This window comes from Phocoena sinus, chromosome 20 (assembly GCF_008692025.1).
Source record: "Phocoena sinus isolate mPhoSin1 chromosome 20, mPhoSin1.pri, whole genome shotgun sequence".
Taxonomy (NCBI): Eukaryota; Metazoa; Chordata; class Mammalia; order Artiodactyla; family Phocoenidae; genus Phocoena; species Phocoena sinus.
In genome coordinates, this window is record NC_045782.1 from 36,996,644 (window position 1) to 37,016,502 (window position 19,859).

Below are 19,859 nucleotides of genomic sequence, written 5' to 3' on the forward strand. Positions count from 1 at the left end.
GAAACCCCTACCCCCTCCTCAAACTCATCTCCCCTATTCCTGTCCCCCACTCCCCCAAACGTTTCCCTCCCATCCCTCTTATTTCCCCCCAAGGCACCAACATGCCCCTGTCACCCAGGTTTCTCTGTCTTTGCCTCCTGGATCCAGGCAGCAAACAAGCCTTGTTCATCTTCCCTCCAACCCCACTCCCACCCCATCCCTTTCCCTTCATCCTCCCTGACACACTCTCTTCCTCCTCTCCTTTCCCTGCCTCCAGCCACTCCCTCTTGTCCCCTCCTATTCACCATCCAAAAACAGCCACGGCCCCCTAGTCACCACCATCTGGCCCCCACACCTCTCACTGCCTCCCACCCCGAGTCCTCTGCATCAGCCATTTGGACCTCTATGCCAGTCCTCAAACCAGCACAGACCTATGCTCATCTCCCTACCTCCTAAAACAGCGTTCTCCTCCTCTATGACTATTCAGACCCTTTCCATCCTTCTAAGCCTAGTTTAGGTACCTCCTCCTCCAGGAAGCCTTCCCTGACCAGGCCGGTCCACCTGATCTCCTCTACTCCAAACCCTCTTCCAACTGACTGTGCCCCTTATACTTAAGTTTAACCATCCTTTCACCCCATCTAGATCACAAAGGTCCCTGTCCCCTCCCCCTAAGCCAGAGCACACAGAAGGAATCCACTGAGAGGGACCCCTGAAGGGGAGGGCCAGATCTCCTTCTGCAACTCTCCCTTATTTTAGTTGGAACTCTGCTCCCGGGAGGACTCCGGAGCTGAGAAAAGGTAAAGGCTGGACAGAACTGGAGGTGACATCAGGGGCAGAAAATGTACCAGAAATGCACCAATGTGTCCTTGTTCCCTACAGTGAGGATGGGGATGGGCACACTCTCCCCCCTCCCCAGCCACACCCAGCAGTACTTGGAAAGGGGGACAGAGCCAGACAGGTGCGAGAGCAGGGACGGATGCCCCAAGGCTTGATTGAAAGGATGCTGATGGGATTAACCACCCTCCCCTAAGTCCTTTCTCCCAGAGTGGACAACGCCCGGGTCTCAACGGCCAACGTGCTGCAGCTGTCAAGGCTCCTACCAAGGTGGGACTGTAAGTAGAAGGCCAATCCCAAGAAAGAATTTTCCTACGAACAAGAAGGGCGTACTTGGATGCAGAGATGCATCCAGGAACCCAAGGATCTGGGAGAGCTTTACAAAGGAAGCTTCGCACCCCATAAAGAAGGAGACAGGTCCTGGACCAGAGGCAGGAGCCCTGACTCCCGTCTAAGCCCTACTGATGACAGGAGAGAAACCAAGGCACAGAGAGAGAAGTCCTCTAGCTCAAAGTCACACAGGGAGTCTTGGGGGGAAGGAACGGGGTGGGGGAGGGGGGAGGAGGTAAAAGACCCCAGAAATTCTGGGCTCTGTTCTTGCAGGGCTGGGGCACAGGAGACCCAGCCTTCTGAAGCTCCCAAGGCCTGACTTTCCCTTAGGGGCCAAATCACAGAGGTGCCAACCCCAAGGTCTCAGCTCCACCGCTGGATGGACCCTCAGACTCAGAACACTCAGTGCACGACGAGGCTGTCCCTCTCCCTCCCCACCACGCTCTTGTCTCTCCAAGACAGCCCGATCAGAGGCTGGGCTCTCTCTGTCCAGTCCCGTGCTCCAAATTCCAGGGCTGCAGGCAGAGGTCTGGGTGCTGAGCCCCCACCCCCTTCCTCCCCAGGCTCCAGAAGAGGCCAACCACGGCAACGGGGCATCCACTTTCCCCCTCTGCCTCAGACGCCTCTCGGAATCAGGATGAGCCTGGGGACACGGGAGCGCAAGTCACACCCCCTCCCCAGCTCGGCCCCACTCACCTGCTCCCGCATCCTGTCTTGCTGACTCCGCAGGGCCAGGGCGTGCTGGGGGTACTTGCTCTTCAGGTGGTCCATGAAGGCATCGCGCTTGCGGTCAGCATCGGCCTTCTGGAGCCCGCTGAGCGCCTCCAGGCTCTGGGCCGCGATCACCGTGTGCCGCCGCTCGGACGTGTGCACCAGCCCCACGTTGGAGAAGCGCCGGCCCCCGCTGCCCCCGCCCCCGCCCCCGCCCCCCAGGGTCCGGTACTCCCGAGGGTACTCGGCATCGTCTGCAGAGAGCATGGGGGGGCTGCTCCGCTCCGGATCTGCAAGGGGGGAGAGGGGGGACGGCAGGGTCACCGTGTGCCCGGCCTGGGACTGCCCATCGCCCACTGGGACCACTGCGAGGAGGGGTTGGCCTAAGCGGGGGGGGGGGGGGGGGGGGGCGCGGCACGAGGCACCTGGGGTGAGGCAGGGGCTGCCTGCCCCCCACTAGGAACAGAAGAGGCAGAAGGGGTGGCTCCAAGGAGGGTGGTGAGCAAGGGCAGCGTCCAGCTTCCTGCCCTCTGCCGGTGGTGTGGAGGATAATGACTGTGGCTGAGGTGCTGTCCTTTGAGGCCAAGGAGGGCTTGGAAGCAGGGCTCCTGGACACTCCTCTAGCCACACATCCCCTTCCTCCTTCCTTATGCTGGGCTGAACAGGGGAGGGAAGGGGAGTTTCCTTTTAGACGCTTCCTAAAAGCTGTGGGAAGGAGCCTGCACTGTCTTTCTTTCAAGAGCATCTTCTAAGGAGTGGGGCAGGGGCTAGCTTCCTCCCTCAGACTAGCATGTCCAGGACACACTTGTCTTTAGGCTGGGGGTTGGCTTGGAAAAGGGTCAGGACTAGGAAACAGGGGGGAAATGAGGCCAAAGATCAGGTCCTGGGACATGGGAGCCCCTTTCCCTTCCCTCCCCAGAGACAGACAGACAGACAGACAGACAGGAGAGGCTGGGCACAGAGAGGACAGTGAGAGATGGACTGGGGACAAACTCAAAGAAAGCAGAGAGAACAGCTCAAGCTTTCTCGCCGGGACCCTCCCCTCCCCCCTCCCTTTCTTCAGGCTCCCTTCCCAAAACACACACAAACAAGTTCAAGACCTGTAAGGGACGCACAGGGGACAAAGTACAGTACAGAAGCCAAAAAAGGAGAGGCCGGGGGTTGAGGTCTCCATGCAGAACCCTGAAGCCCATCCCAACATACCCATCAGCCTTGAGCCCTTGGCCTCCCCAGGCCCAGCTCTGCCGTCTCCTACCCTCCAGCCTCAACGCTGACCTTCCCAAAGCCCAGCAGGGACAGTGGTTCCACAGTGTCACCCACACCAGGGGTGGGAGGCATTGCTGGGGCTTACCTGAGTCATATTCCTGGTCGTAAAACAGATTTGCCGTCCCTCATCTCCAGAAGTCACCCCCCTTGAGAGACAAACTTGGTCTCCCCAGCATACCCCCAGCCTCACAATCCACTAGCCTCAAAGCAGCACCCCAAGGTGTAGCCTAGCTCTGGGGGGAATCAAGCACTGTAGCAGACACAGGCACCCCGATGCAGGGGCTAACTCACAGGGCCGACTGGGGCAAAAGAGGAGGGGCTGAGGATTCTGTGACCCAGCCACGTTCCATCCAGCCCAGCCCCCGGCAGCCCCCGGCAGCCCCCGGCAGCCCCCGCCCAGTGTTCATCAGGCCCACTGCCAGGCCTCAGTCAACTCCCGTCCACCACAGGAGGAAAGAGGAGCTTCAGCCACGTTCTAGGAAAAGCCACCCCTCGCCCAACACACTCACACACTCCTCCCTGGGCTATGGCAGAGGCACGTAGATCTCGGGGACTGACCCCTCGATGACCCAGCACCGCCCACCAAAGCCAAGGAAAGAATGGCTTCCGTGGACACAGAGCTCCAAAGCTTCCAAGGTCCTGACTGATTGCAGTTACCACAGCCTTCAAACCTCCTGTGTGTGTGTGTGTGGCGGGGGGTAGGGGGCGTATTCCCGTGGCCCCATTTCAGAGAAGGCCAGTGACACACCCAAAGCCACCGTCGGTGGTAGAGGCCAGATTGGACCCCAACATTTATTAGGTTTGCCTCATCCCCTCCCACCACACCTTCCTGGCCAGAGGACAATTGTTTATTGATGGAAAAATGGTACCACCTCCTTGTTTGCCTGCTGTCTCCTCACCCTGGCACTGAGTCTGGGGTCCTTCCCTCCTCCCTCCCGCAGGCAACTGTCCCTCTCACCACAGTCACAACCCTCTGTTGTGCTCCCCGAAGTGAGGTCCAGATACCCAAGAGATGACTGGGGGAGGAATATCGTTTCACAGCTTAATAGTTATACCTTTATTTTCAAGGATTAAAAAGAAAAAAACAAGAAGGCCCAACCACTGATTTCATGGGTACTGTTCCTTGGGATGGTAGTGAGATAAGGCTTCCTTTAAAGTAAATTTATTAAGTTCAAAGTGAGTTAACATATTGAGTTAAGACGGTGAGAAGGTTCCCCGGTAGGGAGGAAATTCCTGAAGCTGGCCCCCGACTGAGGCTGGGAACCCTGGGGCCATGTCGGTGGGGACCCAGTCCTTGCCCTTGAGGAGCTGGTGGTAACCCATGGTGGCCAGTGAATATGGCCGAAAGGGAGTGACCTGATCATCATCTGGAAGAAGAAGAGCTGGAATAGGGGTCGCTCTGGGCACAGGAGAAATAGCCCCAACCGGAGTCAGGGGGCTGCCTCCCATGACCCCTAAACTCTCTCTTCCACTCACCCTCACCACCTGCTGGAGGTCTGCAACCTCATGGGGCACAACTAAGCAGGAGGAGACCCTCGCTGGCCGAGAGCCCTGGACACTCCGTAGTCCTCCCTTTGCCTAGGCTGGGGCAGACTCTGCCCAAGGCCTGGCTGCTGGAAGCCCAGCTCTAGAGCCCAGCATGAGCCCTGCCTGAGCCAGAGGGCCCTCCCTAGTGCCAGCCAGCCAGGCTCGCCATGCCTCCTAGGGCTCTGGACGCGTATAGGTGCACGGGGAAAGGTCTCCAATTCACATCTGCCCTCCTGCCCTTCCACCCTCCTGGACCCGGGAGAGATGGTCATGCCCACTCGCACCCTCCATGCCAGCACTTCCTCCCCTGGCTCCTGGGGCGGGGTGCGGCGGAGCCTCAGTGCATCCGGAGTGGGGCAAGCAGTATGCCAGCCTGAGAGAAGCAGGCACTGTGGGGAGGTCTGGGGTCACCCAGGCTCTCCCAGGTCGATTAAAGGGGCGAGGCAGGTCTGGCAGGGAGGGGTCCCGGCTGCTAGAGCGGGCAGCGGGGAGGCGGAGGCTCCGGACAGTGGATCACTACAGCCCCATGAATCTCACAAAGGTGGGCAGCGGTGGGGAGAGAGCTGCTGAGCAGGCCCGAACAGAGCAGAGCAAGGACCAACTCCTCCCTGCCTCCTCCAAGTCGGGGCTCACCCCTCAGGTGCCTGGGCACCGGCAGAGGCCGGGGTCATGGGTGAGGCAGGAGCTGGATTCTAAGGGGTGGCAGAGAGGCAGGAGGGGGTAGGAGAGACAACCTGCTACCTCTAAGGGGAGGTGGGGCTTTGATTTGAAAAGCTTTAGAATCTGTTTAAGAACCTTCAAGATCTTTGGCTTTGTTTAACAGAGAAACTAGGGTCAGGGAAAGAGGTGAGGTGCCTGTGTAACCCATGAGTCTTACCTCCCTGCTCTGTGCAGATTTCCCTCCACTCTGGGGCCCCAGTGGACCGGGACAACTGGCCTGGGATTCTGGGTTGCAGGGGCCATCCTGTTGCCCTTGGGAGAAAGAGGCCCTCGGGGGCTCTGAGGGCTCAGGCATGGATTTATCTGAGCCAGCCCTGGGCGCTTGAAGTCAGAACATTGGGAGAAAATAAACACAGGCCAGAGACACCCTGGGTTTAGAGTCAGCTCCTTCCCTGAGGGGCCCCGGGTTAGCCATTCCTTTAGTTACCCATTCGATCAACAAGCCTCTTCCCCCTTGGAGCCTGAGGGTACTAATCTGTAAAATGGGGATGTCCACCTCTAAACCCCGCTTCCGGGCACTGGGTGAGAAACCAGCAAGATAACGAGGAGAAAACACACTGCTTTCAATTAGAGACACGCCTGGCACATGGGCTGTCGAGACAGCAGGACAGCCTTCCCATTACTCCTGTTCCCGCTCCAGCCACCACTAAGATCTTGAGTGACCCTGACCCTCCCCAGACTGAGCAGCCCAGTGAGAAGCCCAGGAGATCGATTCCAATCTAGCAAGCAGTAGGCTCTGGGTAGCAGTGGTCCTGAGCAGATCGATGCTTGCTGTTTACCAGTAAGGGGCTGGTGGGGGGTGGGGGTCTTGTCTCTGTGGTGGAGAGGCAGAGGCAGGGGTCTCTGAGGGCAGGGGGAAAGTGGGGAGACCCTGGAGGGGAAAGCAGAGCGGGGGTACGCTGCTGGAAGGGGCGCTGGGACTGAAGGTCCCTGAGGGATGGGGGCTTGGGGGATTCGGAGAGATAAGTTGGGCCTGGAGGGTTTGCCAAGTCCCCAAGTATCCTCAGTGTGCAAGGCCAGCTATAATTTTCGAGTCAGAGATTCAAGCTGCAGGGAAGATGCCCAGGACTGATGAAATCCAGCTCAGAATGAGGGAAAAGGAAAGTGGGAGAAGGGGGCCTCGGGTCACCCTCAGCTCAAACTTTTTGGTCTGGGCAACCAGTAAGTGAACCCGCCAGAGGCTGGGATGACCAGGGAGCAGTGGGCGCCGCCCAGTGGCCGGCTGCGGATAAAGGCGCAGGTGCTTGGGAAAGAAAGCGACATTGTTATTTGTTCCACCAACTCCAAATTCCACGTTTATTTAGGAGCCCAATTTATTTTTATCCTCACTGCATTCTTTTACATGAGATCACTGTAACTCAGGATGAGAATTAAGATCCCAAGGATTCAGTGACACTCTCTCATAAGCCATCCAGACCCTCCCCACCTGGCGTCTTTACCCCAGATGTCACCAGCCCTCAGGCTGTCACTGGGCAACATCCACCCATGACATCATCTTCAGAGGAAGAGAGAGTGGAGAAGAGGAGAGGGGGAGGGAGAGGGAAGAAGAGAGAGGAAGGGGAGGAAGTAGAGGGGAGAACAAAGCTACGAGCTACAGAGAAGAGAGGGCTCTCACGGGGGTGCCTACTGTGAGGACCCGGAGTTCAGGATCTGGCTCCCTTTCCCCAGAGACGGGGAGGCTGCACAAGGCTCCTCCCCTGGGGACCTGAGAGACCTCACAGGTGCGCCCCCATCCTTTGCCTGGGCAGAGATGGTGGCTGAGCACCAACTCAGGGAGTACAGAGGACCTTGGGGCTAGATCGCAGTGAGGTCCGCAGGCAGGGCAAGGGGAGGGATGCATGGAGATTGCTGGAAAAGTGGAGGGCCTGGTTCATACCCAAAGTGCCTTGCCCACAGATACACACACACACACACACACACACACACACACACTTGGACACATGCGGTGCAAGGCTCCCCCAGTCCCACCGTCTGCAGCCAAAGCAAGAGGAGCCCAGGTCACCCAGGGGGAGCCCCAAGGCGACTGCCACCATCGACTGTGCCTGACAAGTCCTTCCTGCTGGGCGGCTGCTGCGGTCAGGAAGTGCACTGTGCTGGGAGGTCAGAGGCCAGAGGACAAAGGTCAAGCTTGGCAGAGGCTCCAGGAACTCGAATGAGGTGAAGGGATCACCCCTTCACCCCCACCTCCCCCCGTGAAGTAGCTGGCCCCTCGGTCTTTGGGCGCCCCTGGCTCTGGGGGCCCTGTGTGCCCGTGGCCCTCAGTCCTCTGTCTGTCCGTGGGTCCTTGGAGCAGAAGCCCGTCTGTGTCGGTTTTGTAAAACCATCTTCTCCGCCCCATACCACAGCAACCGAAATCATTTTCCAGGCAATTGCCTTTCTGTAAACATTCCTGTGTAGTATGCCCCCAAACTGCTAATGCCCAGCGCCCTGTTGAGTCTCCCTGTCACTCCAACTGGAGCCTCAGAGGTGGAGGTGGGCAGTGGGAGGAAGGGGGATTGGAGGGGAGGAGATGGCCGCACCGAGGATTAAGGGCAGGGCTTCAAGTCCAGCTCCTGGCATGAGCCTCCATACCTGCTCCCGTGTTTCCCCATCCCCCCAGCCCAGCCCCACTGCCCTGAAGGTCAGGCCCCCTCAGGAGAGCCTGTCTGGTCCGGTAGGGATGACAGAGAAGTGGGAGGGGATCCCATGGAAGGGAGGCCTGGGAGGAAAGGGAAATTACTTGTAATCATGGGGATGACGGTTAGCCAAGAAAGGTGACTCCCTGGAACCCGGGAGCACAGGGGCAAGGCCAGTCATCACTGAGTCCCCGGGGAAGGCAGCTCCCTCTATCCCTGAGGTGTGAGAGGGAGGACACACAAGTGGGGAAAGGCCAGGTGGAGCGCATCCCCACGATGGACCACTACCCGGGAGGCGCAGTGGTAGGGGAAGGTGGGCAAGATGAGAGGGCGTCAGAGGCAGGACAGTCCTTGGCTGGTGACACCGAGGCCCCCTCCCCACCCCCCAGCCCTGATCTATAGAGCCACCGTGGAGGACGGCCTGGGGTGGGTCGATTCTCCTGGCAGTACAGCAGGGAAACTGAGGCTCAGGGAGGCCGAGGGAGTTAACAAGTCACTGTGTGGACTCCCTTCCCCGGGCCGGGGGGGAAGAGGGGGAAGAGGACCGTGGCCTGTGACCCCCTGGACTCTTCTACCCTCACGTCCAGGGAAGCTGGGCATCTAGACCCAGCTGGGGAGTGGGGCGGAGACGACAGAGCCCCGGAGGGAAGCCAGGAGGCAGGGGAGGGTGCAGGGCACTGCCAGCCACAGCTTCACGCAGGCAGAGAAACACGAACCAATTTGCGCAGATTTAAAACCCACCAAAGGCCACTTGGTAAATGAGTCGGAATCAATTAAAGGACCTCGGCAGGGCTGGGGAGGGAGAGCTCACCTGCCTGGGTCTTGACTGCTCCCAGCAGAGCCTCTGGGGCTTTCCCCAGGGAGAGGGAATTTGAGAGAGGGGGTGTTGGGCTCCCGGGGGATAGGGCGGGCACTGCCCCAGCCAGACGCTTCCTCTGCCAGCTCTCGCTTCTCACCTGTCCACAGGCTGACTCTGTCCTGCACCTTCTGTCCACTGCTCAGACTGGGAGCCCCGGCAGGGCAGGGCCTCTTCCCCGAATCTGGGCACATCACAGGGCAGGGCCCAGGTCTCCTCCCTCCGATTGGGAGCCTTTGTCTCCCCCCTTAGACTAGGGACACCCCAGAGCAGGGCCCCTGTTTCCCCTATCAGACTAGGGGTTCGCCTAGGACAGAACCTTGTCTCCCCCTCAGACTGGGCAGGACCTGTGCCTCCTCTTTGAGGGGCACTAGGGGCGGGCCCCTGTTTACCTCTTTGGATCAGAAGCTCCCTCTGGGCAAGGCTCTTGTCTCCTCCCTCAGACTGGGGCCTCCTTGATGGCAGAGATACCACTCCGCCCACACTGGGTGGTCTTGCAGGACGGAATTAGGTGGGGTGAAGAGATTCACAAGCCATCTCAGGAGTGGGATGGGGGCCCGGGGACAGTCAAAGATGCCAGGCTTGGTCTCAGTGCCATCTCTGCCAGCTGTCCTGGCTCTGCGTGGCCCTGGAGTCCTTGCTTCCTTCTACCTGCTGCCCTCTCCCCCCCGACACCCTACGTCCACGGGGCACAGAGCACAGCAGCCCTCTGCCCTGGCGAGGTGAGGCTTCCCTCCCTTCGGTTCTTCGCTCTTAGGCAAAGAGAAGTGATGTCTCAAGACTGTTCAGCTAAGCCTTGCCTGCGTCTGTTTTCCCTCCAGCCAAATGCCTTTCACGGGGAAGGAAACGGAGGCCCAGAGAGCGAACCGATTCATTCGGGAGCTAGAAGCAGAGCCAGAAGTGGAACCCTGGCCCCCTGGCCCCCAGGGACAAGGACTTGTCCACACCTGCCTGCCACTTCCCAGAAAGCAATTGCCACAGGAGCCCCTCTCCAGGCCCCAGGCAGGCAGAGGCTAACAATCTCCTTAGGAGGAATCAGCAGAGAGGTGGATGTTGCAGCACCCTCGGCCCCAAAGAGAGAAGAGCTGTGGGTCACAGTCCAGCTGTACCCCCAGGCGCCCGCCCCAGCCCAGTGGCTGCTTGCCACACACAAACCAGGGTCCCCACGTGGGATCCGGACCGTACTCCTCAGACAAGACCCACCTCTCCTGCGAAAGGGCCAACAAGCCAGCCTCTTGCCCAGAATTTCAGACATAGGACCCTCCCTCTTCTCCCTGCAACCTTCCCCCAACTGCCGGCAAAGCTACGGCATTACCAAAAATCACTGAACTTGGAGGTGAGAAAGCTCTGTTCAGACCCAGCTCTGCCACTGTCTAGCTGTGTAACCTTGAGCAGGTCAGCAGCGTCTCTGAGCTTCAGTCCTTTCATTTGTTTGTTTGTTTGTTTTTTTTAAACTAATAGCAGGCGTGTGGGTTGTACACTGCAGGAAGGCACCGGCCTAGGAAACGGATGGGGAACGGCTCCTTCCTGATCGGCCCAACTGCCTGATTCCCTTTCACTCCACAGTCAGAGTTTTCTCAAACCCAGGATGGTAGGGTTTGGATTTTTAGCCACTAATGAAGATCTGGCTAATTGGCTTCCCCAGGAAGGGCAGGGGCGGGGATGCAGAGGGGAGCACATCACCCCCAGTCTGAAGCTGTCGCTGGAAAAGCTGGGAACAGCCCTGGCGTGTGCCCACACAGCCCTCACTGACAAGCTGACTTCCGCCTGGCGTCTCCACCGTCACGTGCCCAGGGAAGGTGTCCTGTCAGTCCCACATCTCCTTGGAGAGGCAGCAGAGAGGAACACAGGCTGGGAGGAAGGGAATTAGACGGTGGAAAGGGAGGGAGGCTGATGCCTGTCCTCCCAGCTCGGCCACTGCTCAGGGGCGGCTGTCAGTGAGCCTCCTCTCCTCGGGGGCACTCGAGCCTCAGGGTGCCAAGGCCAGGGCAGCAGGTGTGGGCAAGGGGACCTTCACCACGCCCCTATAGCTGCCTCAGGCTGAAAGCAAGCCCAGAGGGAGGGGGAGGGACCCCAATCTCTTGGAGGTGAGGGGTGGAAGCCCCACCCATCACCCCACCTCCCCACAGGGAAGTGTTGTCAACACCCAGGATTCATTGAGGGCCTCACAAATGTTGGACAGGAGCCTTAGCCCTGCTGTCCCCCCCACATCCTCCGCTGAGACATTGCCCTTCATGGGATCAGGCTCTCTCGAGGAGGCTCTTCCCAGGCCCACAACCCAGCACCCAGACAGCTCCCTCAGACACCAGGATGATCGGGGTCCTGGTGCCTCCAGACTCCGAGCACAGGTCACCGCGCTTCTGCTCATCACACTTCTATCGTCATGCCTGTGCCCCCATGGTACATGCCCACATGCCCAGCACAGGCTCACGAACGTGTGCCCAGTCACGAAGGCCTCCCCTGCACCCACCACAGACATCAATATGGGCCCAGCTGGGACTGGGTCACTGCAGAGATGCCACCTTGGATGCTACGTGGACAGACAGGGTGCTGTGCCCATGCACACACATCATATACATTTACAACCTCTCAACAGATTGCGGTGCATCTGGGGGCTCCCTTAAGTGCCAGCTCGATGCATCTCCAGCTTGGAGTGAAAGACATTGGGGACCCCACTTGCCCATGCTGAGTCCAGCTACCCCTTCTCAGAGAGGCAACTTCTTGGCATCTCTCCTGCTTTGTCAAGTTCAGAGTCCCCTTGCTAAAGCATTTACATTTTGTCTACAAATACAGGCCACTCCACTCTCACCAATGTTTACCCAACCAGGCAATGCCAAGGACTGAGATGCCCCTCCTGGACCTCGCACCCCCAGCCCTTGTCTCCCTCTACAGGTGCTCAGCCTCCTGCACCAGGACAAGGGGCCGGCGGGCCTTGGACCCCCTTCCACCTGCTGCTGGAGGGTGAAGGACAGGGCTTCTGGGCTGCAAGTTTCAGCCCTCACCTCACAGGTCAATTACTCTACTGCCCTGCAAGCCAACCGGGTACAAACGGCCAAATCTGCATCCCAGTATGTTCCCTCCTTAGGGATGCTAAGGTTAGCACCAGGAGAGACTCTGGAGGATGGAAGATGGGGGAACCCAGAGAAGGGAGGAGGAGACTCAGAGTTTCCTGCCGGACTGCTGGGTCCAGACTGACCTGGGAAGCCTGATCAGATTCCAGGGGCATCTTTCAGTTCTCCCTGTTGCCTAACCTGAACCGTCCCACCAGAGCAGGATCCAGGAAGGTGGAACACTAGCTGGAAGGCAGGGGAGAAATAAACAGTCTCCCCTTTCCTCTGCAAAAGACTTGAAGCCTCCAACCTTCTCGTCTCAGTTAAATCCATCCATCCATCTGGAGTGATGAGGTTTAAACTCAGCACCAGGCTTGCTGGATGCCGTGGGGAAAACGGACCAGCCATGAATGACAGCACTCTTGATACCCACCCCTCAACCAAGCACACTCTCATGACAGCCCACAAGGGGCTCTGATAGCTTCTATTCATTCAGTTCTCAGAGTCACCTCGTGACGTTGCTCTCCCCCCATTTTACAGGTGAGAAAGCAGAGGCTCAAGAAGGGGTGACTTGTCCATGGTCAGAGTTGGCAAGTGGAGAAGCCTTGTCTCGACTGTGGGGTTCTCAGCCCGGATCCCCTTTCTCTCCTCTACACCCTGCTACCCCTGAGGAAGACGCTGATTCTGCCACCAAGGCATCCCTGAGTCTTCGTCTGAGCCACTGGGCCAGAGCCCCTTACGTCCCCTCAGTCTGTCCAACTCCCTAAGAAGGGAACACTCGAACAGGCCCCTCCCCAGAGAAGCGCAGAGACCCTCAACCCCATCCTTTTTGGGGAGACCTCACACCGGAAGAGTGGGGACCCTTCCCCAGGGCGTGGCTGAGAGAGAAGGAGGGGCAGGGAGCAGAGCTGCCCCAGGGCCACAGAAGCCCAGGCTGGGAAGGGGGTCCTGCCTTTCCACAGCCCTCCCCTCATACCTTAGTTTGGTACTGAGTCCTCCCAACCCCTGCCACAGGCTGTGCCGACACAGAACTGCAAGTCCTATTTCAGGAACGCCATCCAGCCAGGACTTGGATTCCTCCAGAAACAGACAGCTCATTACATCTAAGGTACCAATTACCTTGTGGAACTCCTCCTTCCTTAAAAAGAGCCAGAGTCTGTGCCCATGGCCCTCAGAGGGGTCCAGGGGCAGGGCATGATTACTTCTCCCTTCAGGGCAGAATGAAGGCTCCTGAACCAGAATCTTCTCTCCGGAGCCCAACACCTCAAGTCCTTCCTTCTGTGGCCTGGCTTCAGCCCCGGGCCATGTGCACTGCCCTCTGTTGGGTCGGCCCCATGTTGTCACCACTGCTTTTAGCTGGTGGCCTTCAAAACTGCTCCAATGGTCCAGATAAGGTCTGAGCAGCCCAGATGACCCCTCTCTGCTTCTGCTCTCGCCAGCCCTCCTCCTGCCCCCAGCATGTATGCCAGGGGAAACAAATGCCAGGGCATACTCAGCCCTGCTCTGGGACCAGAACGTACCTTCCTTACCTCCTGCTCTCAACTCTCAGGCCTCCCCTGACCTCGGGGCTCAGGGCCAACTTGTCTCCTCCTGCCTGGGATGGAGGACTCTCCCGGCAAGGTTAGCTCAACCTGCCGGCTCCTTCTAGGCACTTCCCTCTGCCCCCTGCTTCCTGGCCATGCTAATGTGATTCCAGGAGTCTGCTCTGGGTCTTAGCCCCTTCCTAGCAACTATGCCCTAGCCCCAGCCAGGCATATCCCAGCTACAAGCACCAAAGCGTTTGCCCAGGAGTCTGAGTGGGCAGCCTGCTCTGCCCATAATTCTCTACTTAGTGGCCTGAGGCCCTTGATACCCTGTCTGGAAGCCAGCCATCTCAGGGGGATGTCCAGCCACTCTGAGAACTGGAAAACCACAGCCCACACGATAACAGCTGATGCATATTAACCACACAGTGCTTCCTCCTTGTTAACCTACTTCCTCCTCACCAAACTCTGCCCTACTGCCAGAGGGCCCCAGGACTGGAAGGAGAGGCTCCCTTACCCACAGCTGCTTCCCAGCACTCTGCCCCATATCTGCATCCCATGCTCGCATGGTGGCTAATTCTGGCATCTCATCAGACAGTAATTATGGGGGAATCAGCAGTGCTGTCATCTCGGCAGCTCGGCACCTGTCACCACGCCGCCATCCCCAGGCGGCTGGGATGGGACCGGAAGCTGATGGAGGAGGGGTGTGCTGGGGTGACGGGCGTCTGCTCCCTCCCCGCCTCTGCAGCCCTCACTTCCTTCACCCCTACCTCCCCACAGGTGCACAACGCATGTCAACAAGGTGGCCGCTAGCCACACCAGTGCTCCCTGTTAGCCAGGCCAGGTACTGAATGCCTATGCCCTGTGTCACACACAGGCATGCCCGTGACCAAACAGAGCAAGAAGGACACAGCACGCCAAGGCTCAAATCAAAAAATGCCCCTTCCCATAAGTGTGACTTTCAACAAGTCGTTTTACTTTTCTGGATGTCGGTTTCTCTAATGGCAAAATGGGAAAAATAGTGCTTACCTTGGGAAAAGGGGAAGAAATAAATATGTAAAGTATCTAGCACAGTGCCTGACATATGGATGATCACGTATTCACTCAACAAACAATGAGTACACACCTACTATGCACTGGGCAATACGAGGATGCCAAGATAAATGAATTGCAGTTTAGCAAAGATCACGCTGGGGCCATACTGGGGCACAGGCATTTTGTTTAGCTGGTGGTGCTCTGTTTTGTTTCTTTGAATTTTAATGCCTTTAAGGAACACAGGCATTCTACTCCTCAGCGCAGTCCTCACCATTCCCTATCGTCCTCTTCCACTGCTTCACTCATTTCCAGCCCCTGAAAGCACTGAGTCTGCTGCCCCAACAGCAAACACGAACTAGTAGGCTCAGTTATGTCCAGAACCGATGCCACGAGAGATTTGACAGAGACTTGGGAGCTCAGGGGGCGAGCCCGGAGGTTGTCAGGGAGGGGCACTTCAGGGAGAAGCAGAAGTGGGAGGTGACAAAGGCAGGGTATTCCTGGAAGAGGAGGCACAGAAGCAGAGGGTCACAGAGGGAAAGGGGAGGGCCACTGGGAGCTGACGGAGACAGAGGCATCTCAAGGGGTCCTTCCTAGTGCTGGATCTCCGGGCCCCAGGCTGCAGCACCTCCCTCTCCTCCAGAACATTTCCTAGGTGGGTCTTGTTGGTAGAGCTACGATGTAAGACCAGGTTCCCTTGCCTCACAAGCAGCATCTGCTGTCCCGACTAAGTCACTGAGTCACTTCCCTGACCCCATGGAGAGCAACACAGCCCCACTCTGGCTCTTTACAGATATAAAAAGTAAGTCTGGGAAAGGACTGAGCTCCCCGCCTCTGGGAGTATTCCAGAAGAGGGTTAAGTGAAAGAGGAGGGCAGTCAGGCCCCCTCCCTGGTTCCCTGCCCCTGAGCCTCGGCCCCTCTGCCATTTGTGTGGGGAAGGGGGGGTGGCCTGTGTGACCAGGACGGGGGTTGAGGGGAAAGTCTGCAGTTTCGAGTCACTCCTGCCTTCTCCTGGCAGCAGCCACCGAGGGGGGCGGGGGAGGAGAGCGGCATCGTTGCTCTTTTAGGAAAATGGTAATTTTAATTAAAAGGCAGACAAACGAGCACTCTACAGATTGTCTCCGAGCAGTTATTAAAAAGCCATCAAGGCATCGGCAGCCACAGTGGCGAGGAGGGCTGCCTCCCCCATCTGCCCGCCCGGATTGGGGCTGAAGCATCCTCCAGAGAGCTGGAGAAGGGCTGGAGGATGTGGAGCCTGCGAACAGCCAAGGCAGGGACTCTGCAGCCCCTCTCCCAAGGGCGGTCAGGGGCAGCACACAGACAGTACCCAGGGCACAGCCTGCCCAGCCCCAGGGAGGGGCTGGGGGAGGCGCAGGGGCTGGGCTCTGGTCCAGCTGCTGCTGCTTTTCCTGTATTCTTCTCAACAAGCCTGCCATCTTACAGGCAAAGACGCTGAGGCTCAGAGAGGGAGAGTGGCTTGTCCAAGGCCACACAGCTAGGACATGGCTTATGTGAGCCTTGAAACCCAGATCAGACTGAGTCTCAAGTCCAGTGCTCCAGGCTGCTGGTCCTGGGCACGGAAGTGAGAGGGGGGTTCCCAGAGGCCCTCTTGAAGTGGCCCCAGCTCTGGCCCTGCCTGCAGTCCCCAGGGTCACGGGGACTTGGGACCTCAGTCACTGCCTGCTTGGCAGGGACACACTATAGGAGAGGAGTGCCATTGGGTCAGGGGACACTCTACAGGGACGCGAAGTGCAGAGCAGCTGCCAGCAGGGGGCGCAGGGGCGGATGGGGCATCAGTGGACGGAGGGTCACAGCCCTTTCCAGACAGCCAGCCAGGCCACAGCCCCAGGCCCCACAGCCGGTGAAGTCAGCCAACCCCTTAACCTCTATCTGCTCACCACACAAGCAATGAAAGAAACTTCGCTGTCTTGGTCATTGTTGGCCTCTGAGCCTAGACCAGTGCCTGGCACAGAGAAGGTGTTCAATAAATCTGTATTGAATGAAAGAAGGAAGGAGTGGACGGATGAATGAATGAACGACTCAATAAATGAAATGCGATCACAGGGTTACAAGTGCCTATAAAATAAACAAAGCTGCACTGAGGTCGATGTGGTCCCCCATCGCCCCCCCTCTGGCCGACGCTAGAACATGGGCTGCCCCTGATAAGAAGGGCCCCTTGCTCCTGACCCCCTCTCCCCAGGCCATCTCTCCCCTCGACAGAGGGCTCCCGCCTCCTCCTCCCTCCCCAGCCCCACTACGGAGCTTTGCAGCCAGCACACACATACATGCACACGTGTTTGCTCGCGCACACTGACTCACATGCATACACGTGCACACACGGACACATTCTCAGCCAGGCAAGGTGCCCTCCCCAGAGTCAGGTCTCTGCTGCCCCCTCCCCTGGCAAAGGCCTGGGCCCCCCAGGGATAGCCCCCTCCCCCGTTTCTGGCCCCCGAAGCTGGGGAGAGGCACCAGCTAGGGAGCAGTGGGTGGCAGGATGGTGGGGAGAGGCCCCCCTCCTGGCTTACCAACCTGGAGACTTTAAACAGAGGGAACAGAGTCCTGGAGGCTTCCCTCCTGCTGCACGCTGGAGCCCTGGGTGAGGGACAGGAAAGGAGGAAAGTCGTGAATGAATGCCCAGAGCTGGAGGAGAGGAGCTGAAGAGAGGAAGGGGCTGGGGCAGGGCTCCCAAAGTGGGATGGGCCCGGCAGGGGCCTTGGGCCTTGGGGGAGGAGGGGACGGGGACAGAGCAAAGCAGAGCATTAGGAGGTGTCCCTTTGGGGGGGTCACTGAGGGCTGGGGGGCAGGCAGGACAGACACTGGGTGTCGGAGGAAGAGCAGGGGCTGAAGGGGCAGAGACACTGGTGGGAGACAGACAGGAGGACAGACAGCAGGACAACACAGAAAACAAGGGGGTCCCCAGAGTGGGGTCCCCAGGATAGACACCCAGCAAGCCAGGCCTGGTTCTCCTCCCAGAAACGGGGGCAGGCTTTTTACTGGGGTCCACACAAGACCCCCATCTGCCTCCCCCAGCCAAGGTCGCCTCATTCTGGAAGGCTGGTGGGTTCAGAGTCAGAGGGGCCTGCCTTCATTGCTCTGCTGACCACCCCCTCCCAGCCCAAGAGACCCCCATCTGCTCCACTCACCCCCTAACCCTGAGGAAGGCCCCCTTTCTCTGCCCACAACAGAGGAAACAGGGGTACTTCACACGCGACACGCGCGCACACACTCCTGCTGTGATAGGGGCTTGCCGGAAGCCCTGTGCCCAGCTCCTGACCCCCACGCGCACCCAATCCTCAAACTGCCAGGGAAGGGCCCCCCTCAGGTGTCCGTCATGCTGCCTCGCTCTCACTCTGCAGTAAGTCCTTCTAACTGTACTCTACCTCCCTCTTTCCCCAACGCCTGTCTGCTGCCTTTCATCCTGGGGCGCGGCGTTAGGACCCTTCCTGCACGGAGACACTGTGGGCCGGGCACCCTCTCGGGCCCAGCCCTCACTGGCTGTCTCGGACCCATCCACACCCACATCACGTCTGGCTGCAAGCATCCTCAGAGCCCCCTGCCAATCTGATGTTTCCAATTTTCCCACCGATTACCCAAGACACAGGCATCCTGGGGAGAAGCAGCTGCTGTACCCAGATGTTGGGACATTGACTGGGGGAAGAAATCAAGAATGTTCATTAACATATGTAGCCCCAGAGGGCTTCCTGGATGAAGCAGTGGGGTGGGGGTGGGGCACAGAAGGGGCAGGTGGACAGAGGGGCACCAGGTGGGGGCGTGAAGACTCAAGAGGCCTAGCTCCCCGCTCACCACCAGCCTTAAGTGGCAGCTCCGGGGGCCCAGCCCCAGGCCGGCTGGGGTGAGAATCTGGGTTTTAGGTAAGAGGCTTTCTCACGTATGTCTCTTTTTCCTGGGAGAAGAGCCACCCATTCGTTCATTCAACTGGACAGTGAGGACGAGGATGAAGACAAAGACGTTACTATTTACTGAACGCTCACCATGTGCCAGGAGCTCCGCCTAAATTGCCTCATTTAATCCTGGTACCCACCTTGTGAGGGAACCACGGATACCAGCCCCAATTTACAGATGAGGAAACTGAGCTTCAGAGACGTGAAGTGACTTGCCCCAAACCACACAGCGAGTAAGCCACACGGCTGGGATGCCAGCCCGGATCTGTCCGACTCCAGAACCTGAGCGCTTGACCCCTGAACTGCTTCCCGTCCACCCTCCCCAGCCTTTGGCGGGCTCCCATTCAGTGCCCGCTGGGAAGTTCTGCCTAAACTCTAACCTCTTTCCATCCCATGCTCCAGCATAAACTATTTTTTACGGACAATAAGTGGAGCAGAAGGCCTCATTTCAGTTTCTTTCTGCCTCATCCTAGGAGTGGGAAGCAGATAATTCTAACCACAGGCTGCAAATGGACCAGGGATCAGGGGTGGGGGATGAGCTGCTGGGTTCAGAAGTGGCTCCTCCCAAGCTTCATCTTTAAGTCACTTCTGCCTCTCCGGAAGCCCCTTTCCTACTCTCCCACCTCCGTCACAGAAGAGGCTCCAGGAAGCCCCTCAAAGGTTTCTTCTCGTTTTAACATCCAGAAATCCCCCCGCAAGCACCCACGCTAGGGAGAGGGGGCCTAAAAAGTCAGGGGCAGCAAAGCGAGAGTCGTTGTCAGTCCAGACAGCCCTGGCTTTCCCTCAGAGTCCCAACTTTCAACTTAGAAGAAGGCTGGGACAAGAATGGGGACTCAGCAGGCCAGCCTGGCCACTGGGAGGGGATGGACGAGGCAGGGGACAGCCCCGGAGAGGAGGCATAGAGGCCCGGGTGTATCTGCAAGGGCTTCGGTGAGCCGTGGAATGCCTTCCCAATGAACTGGGATCGTTAATTCTTCCTCAATGAGGTAGCTGCTGGTGCCTGGGGCGACGCCGCAGTTGCCTGCTGTGTCTGCAATTATCAGCCTCCCTGGGGTGGAAGGAGCCAGCAGGACACACACCCTCTCTGCCTCCTAGGCTCTGCACAAACGTCTCCAGCTTAGGGCCACTCTGTGGGGGTTTCTGGATCTGGGGGGCCCCCTGTGGGTCCCTGGGTCTGGGGTCTCCAGCATGCTCTGTGACTGGGGTGGGACAGAGAGCACGGTGCTGGGATGAGGAGGTTGGCAGAAGTGAGGAAGGCAGGCCGTGTGAAAACCCAGCTCCTTCCCAGTCTCAGTGCTACTCCACTCCGGGATATGCAGGCAACCGGGCCAGGTGGCTGAGGCTACCAGGAACCAGGAAAAGGTTGTGGGGGGAGAGGAGCCACCAGCTGGCAGTGCCACCGCAGAAGAAAAGATGGACTGGATTCTGGTCCCTGGTTGGAACGGAGTGCTGCAAAGCCTTTTTTTTCTGGGGTGGGAGGAAAACAGACGGTAGCTGAATCCTATAGCCT

General features: G+C 58.5%; 1 protein-coding gene across 1 annotated transcript in view; it reads right to left on the reverse strand.

Annotated features, from left to right (window-relative positions):
* Nucleotides 1–19,859, reverse strand: part of SRCIN1 (SRC kinase signaling inhibitor 1) — a 63,609-nt gene that overhangs the window by 38,147 nt on the left and 5,603 nt on the right. The window contains 2 exon segments of the mRNA XM_032615614.1: nt 1,840–2,144; nt 16,977–17,039. Coding sequence (XP_032471505.1) covers nt 1,840–2,144; nt 16,977–17,039 — 368 coding nt within the window.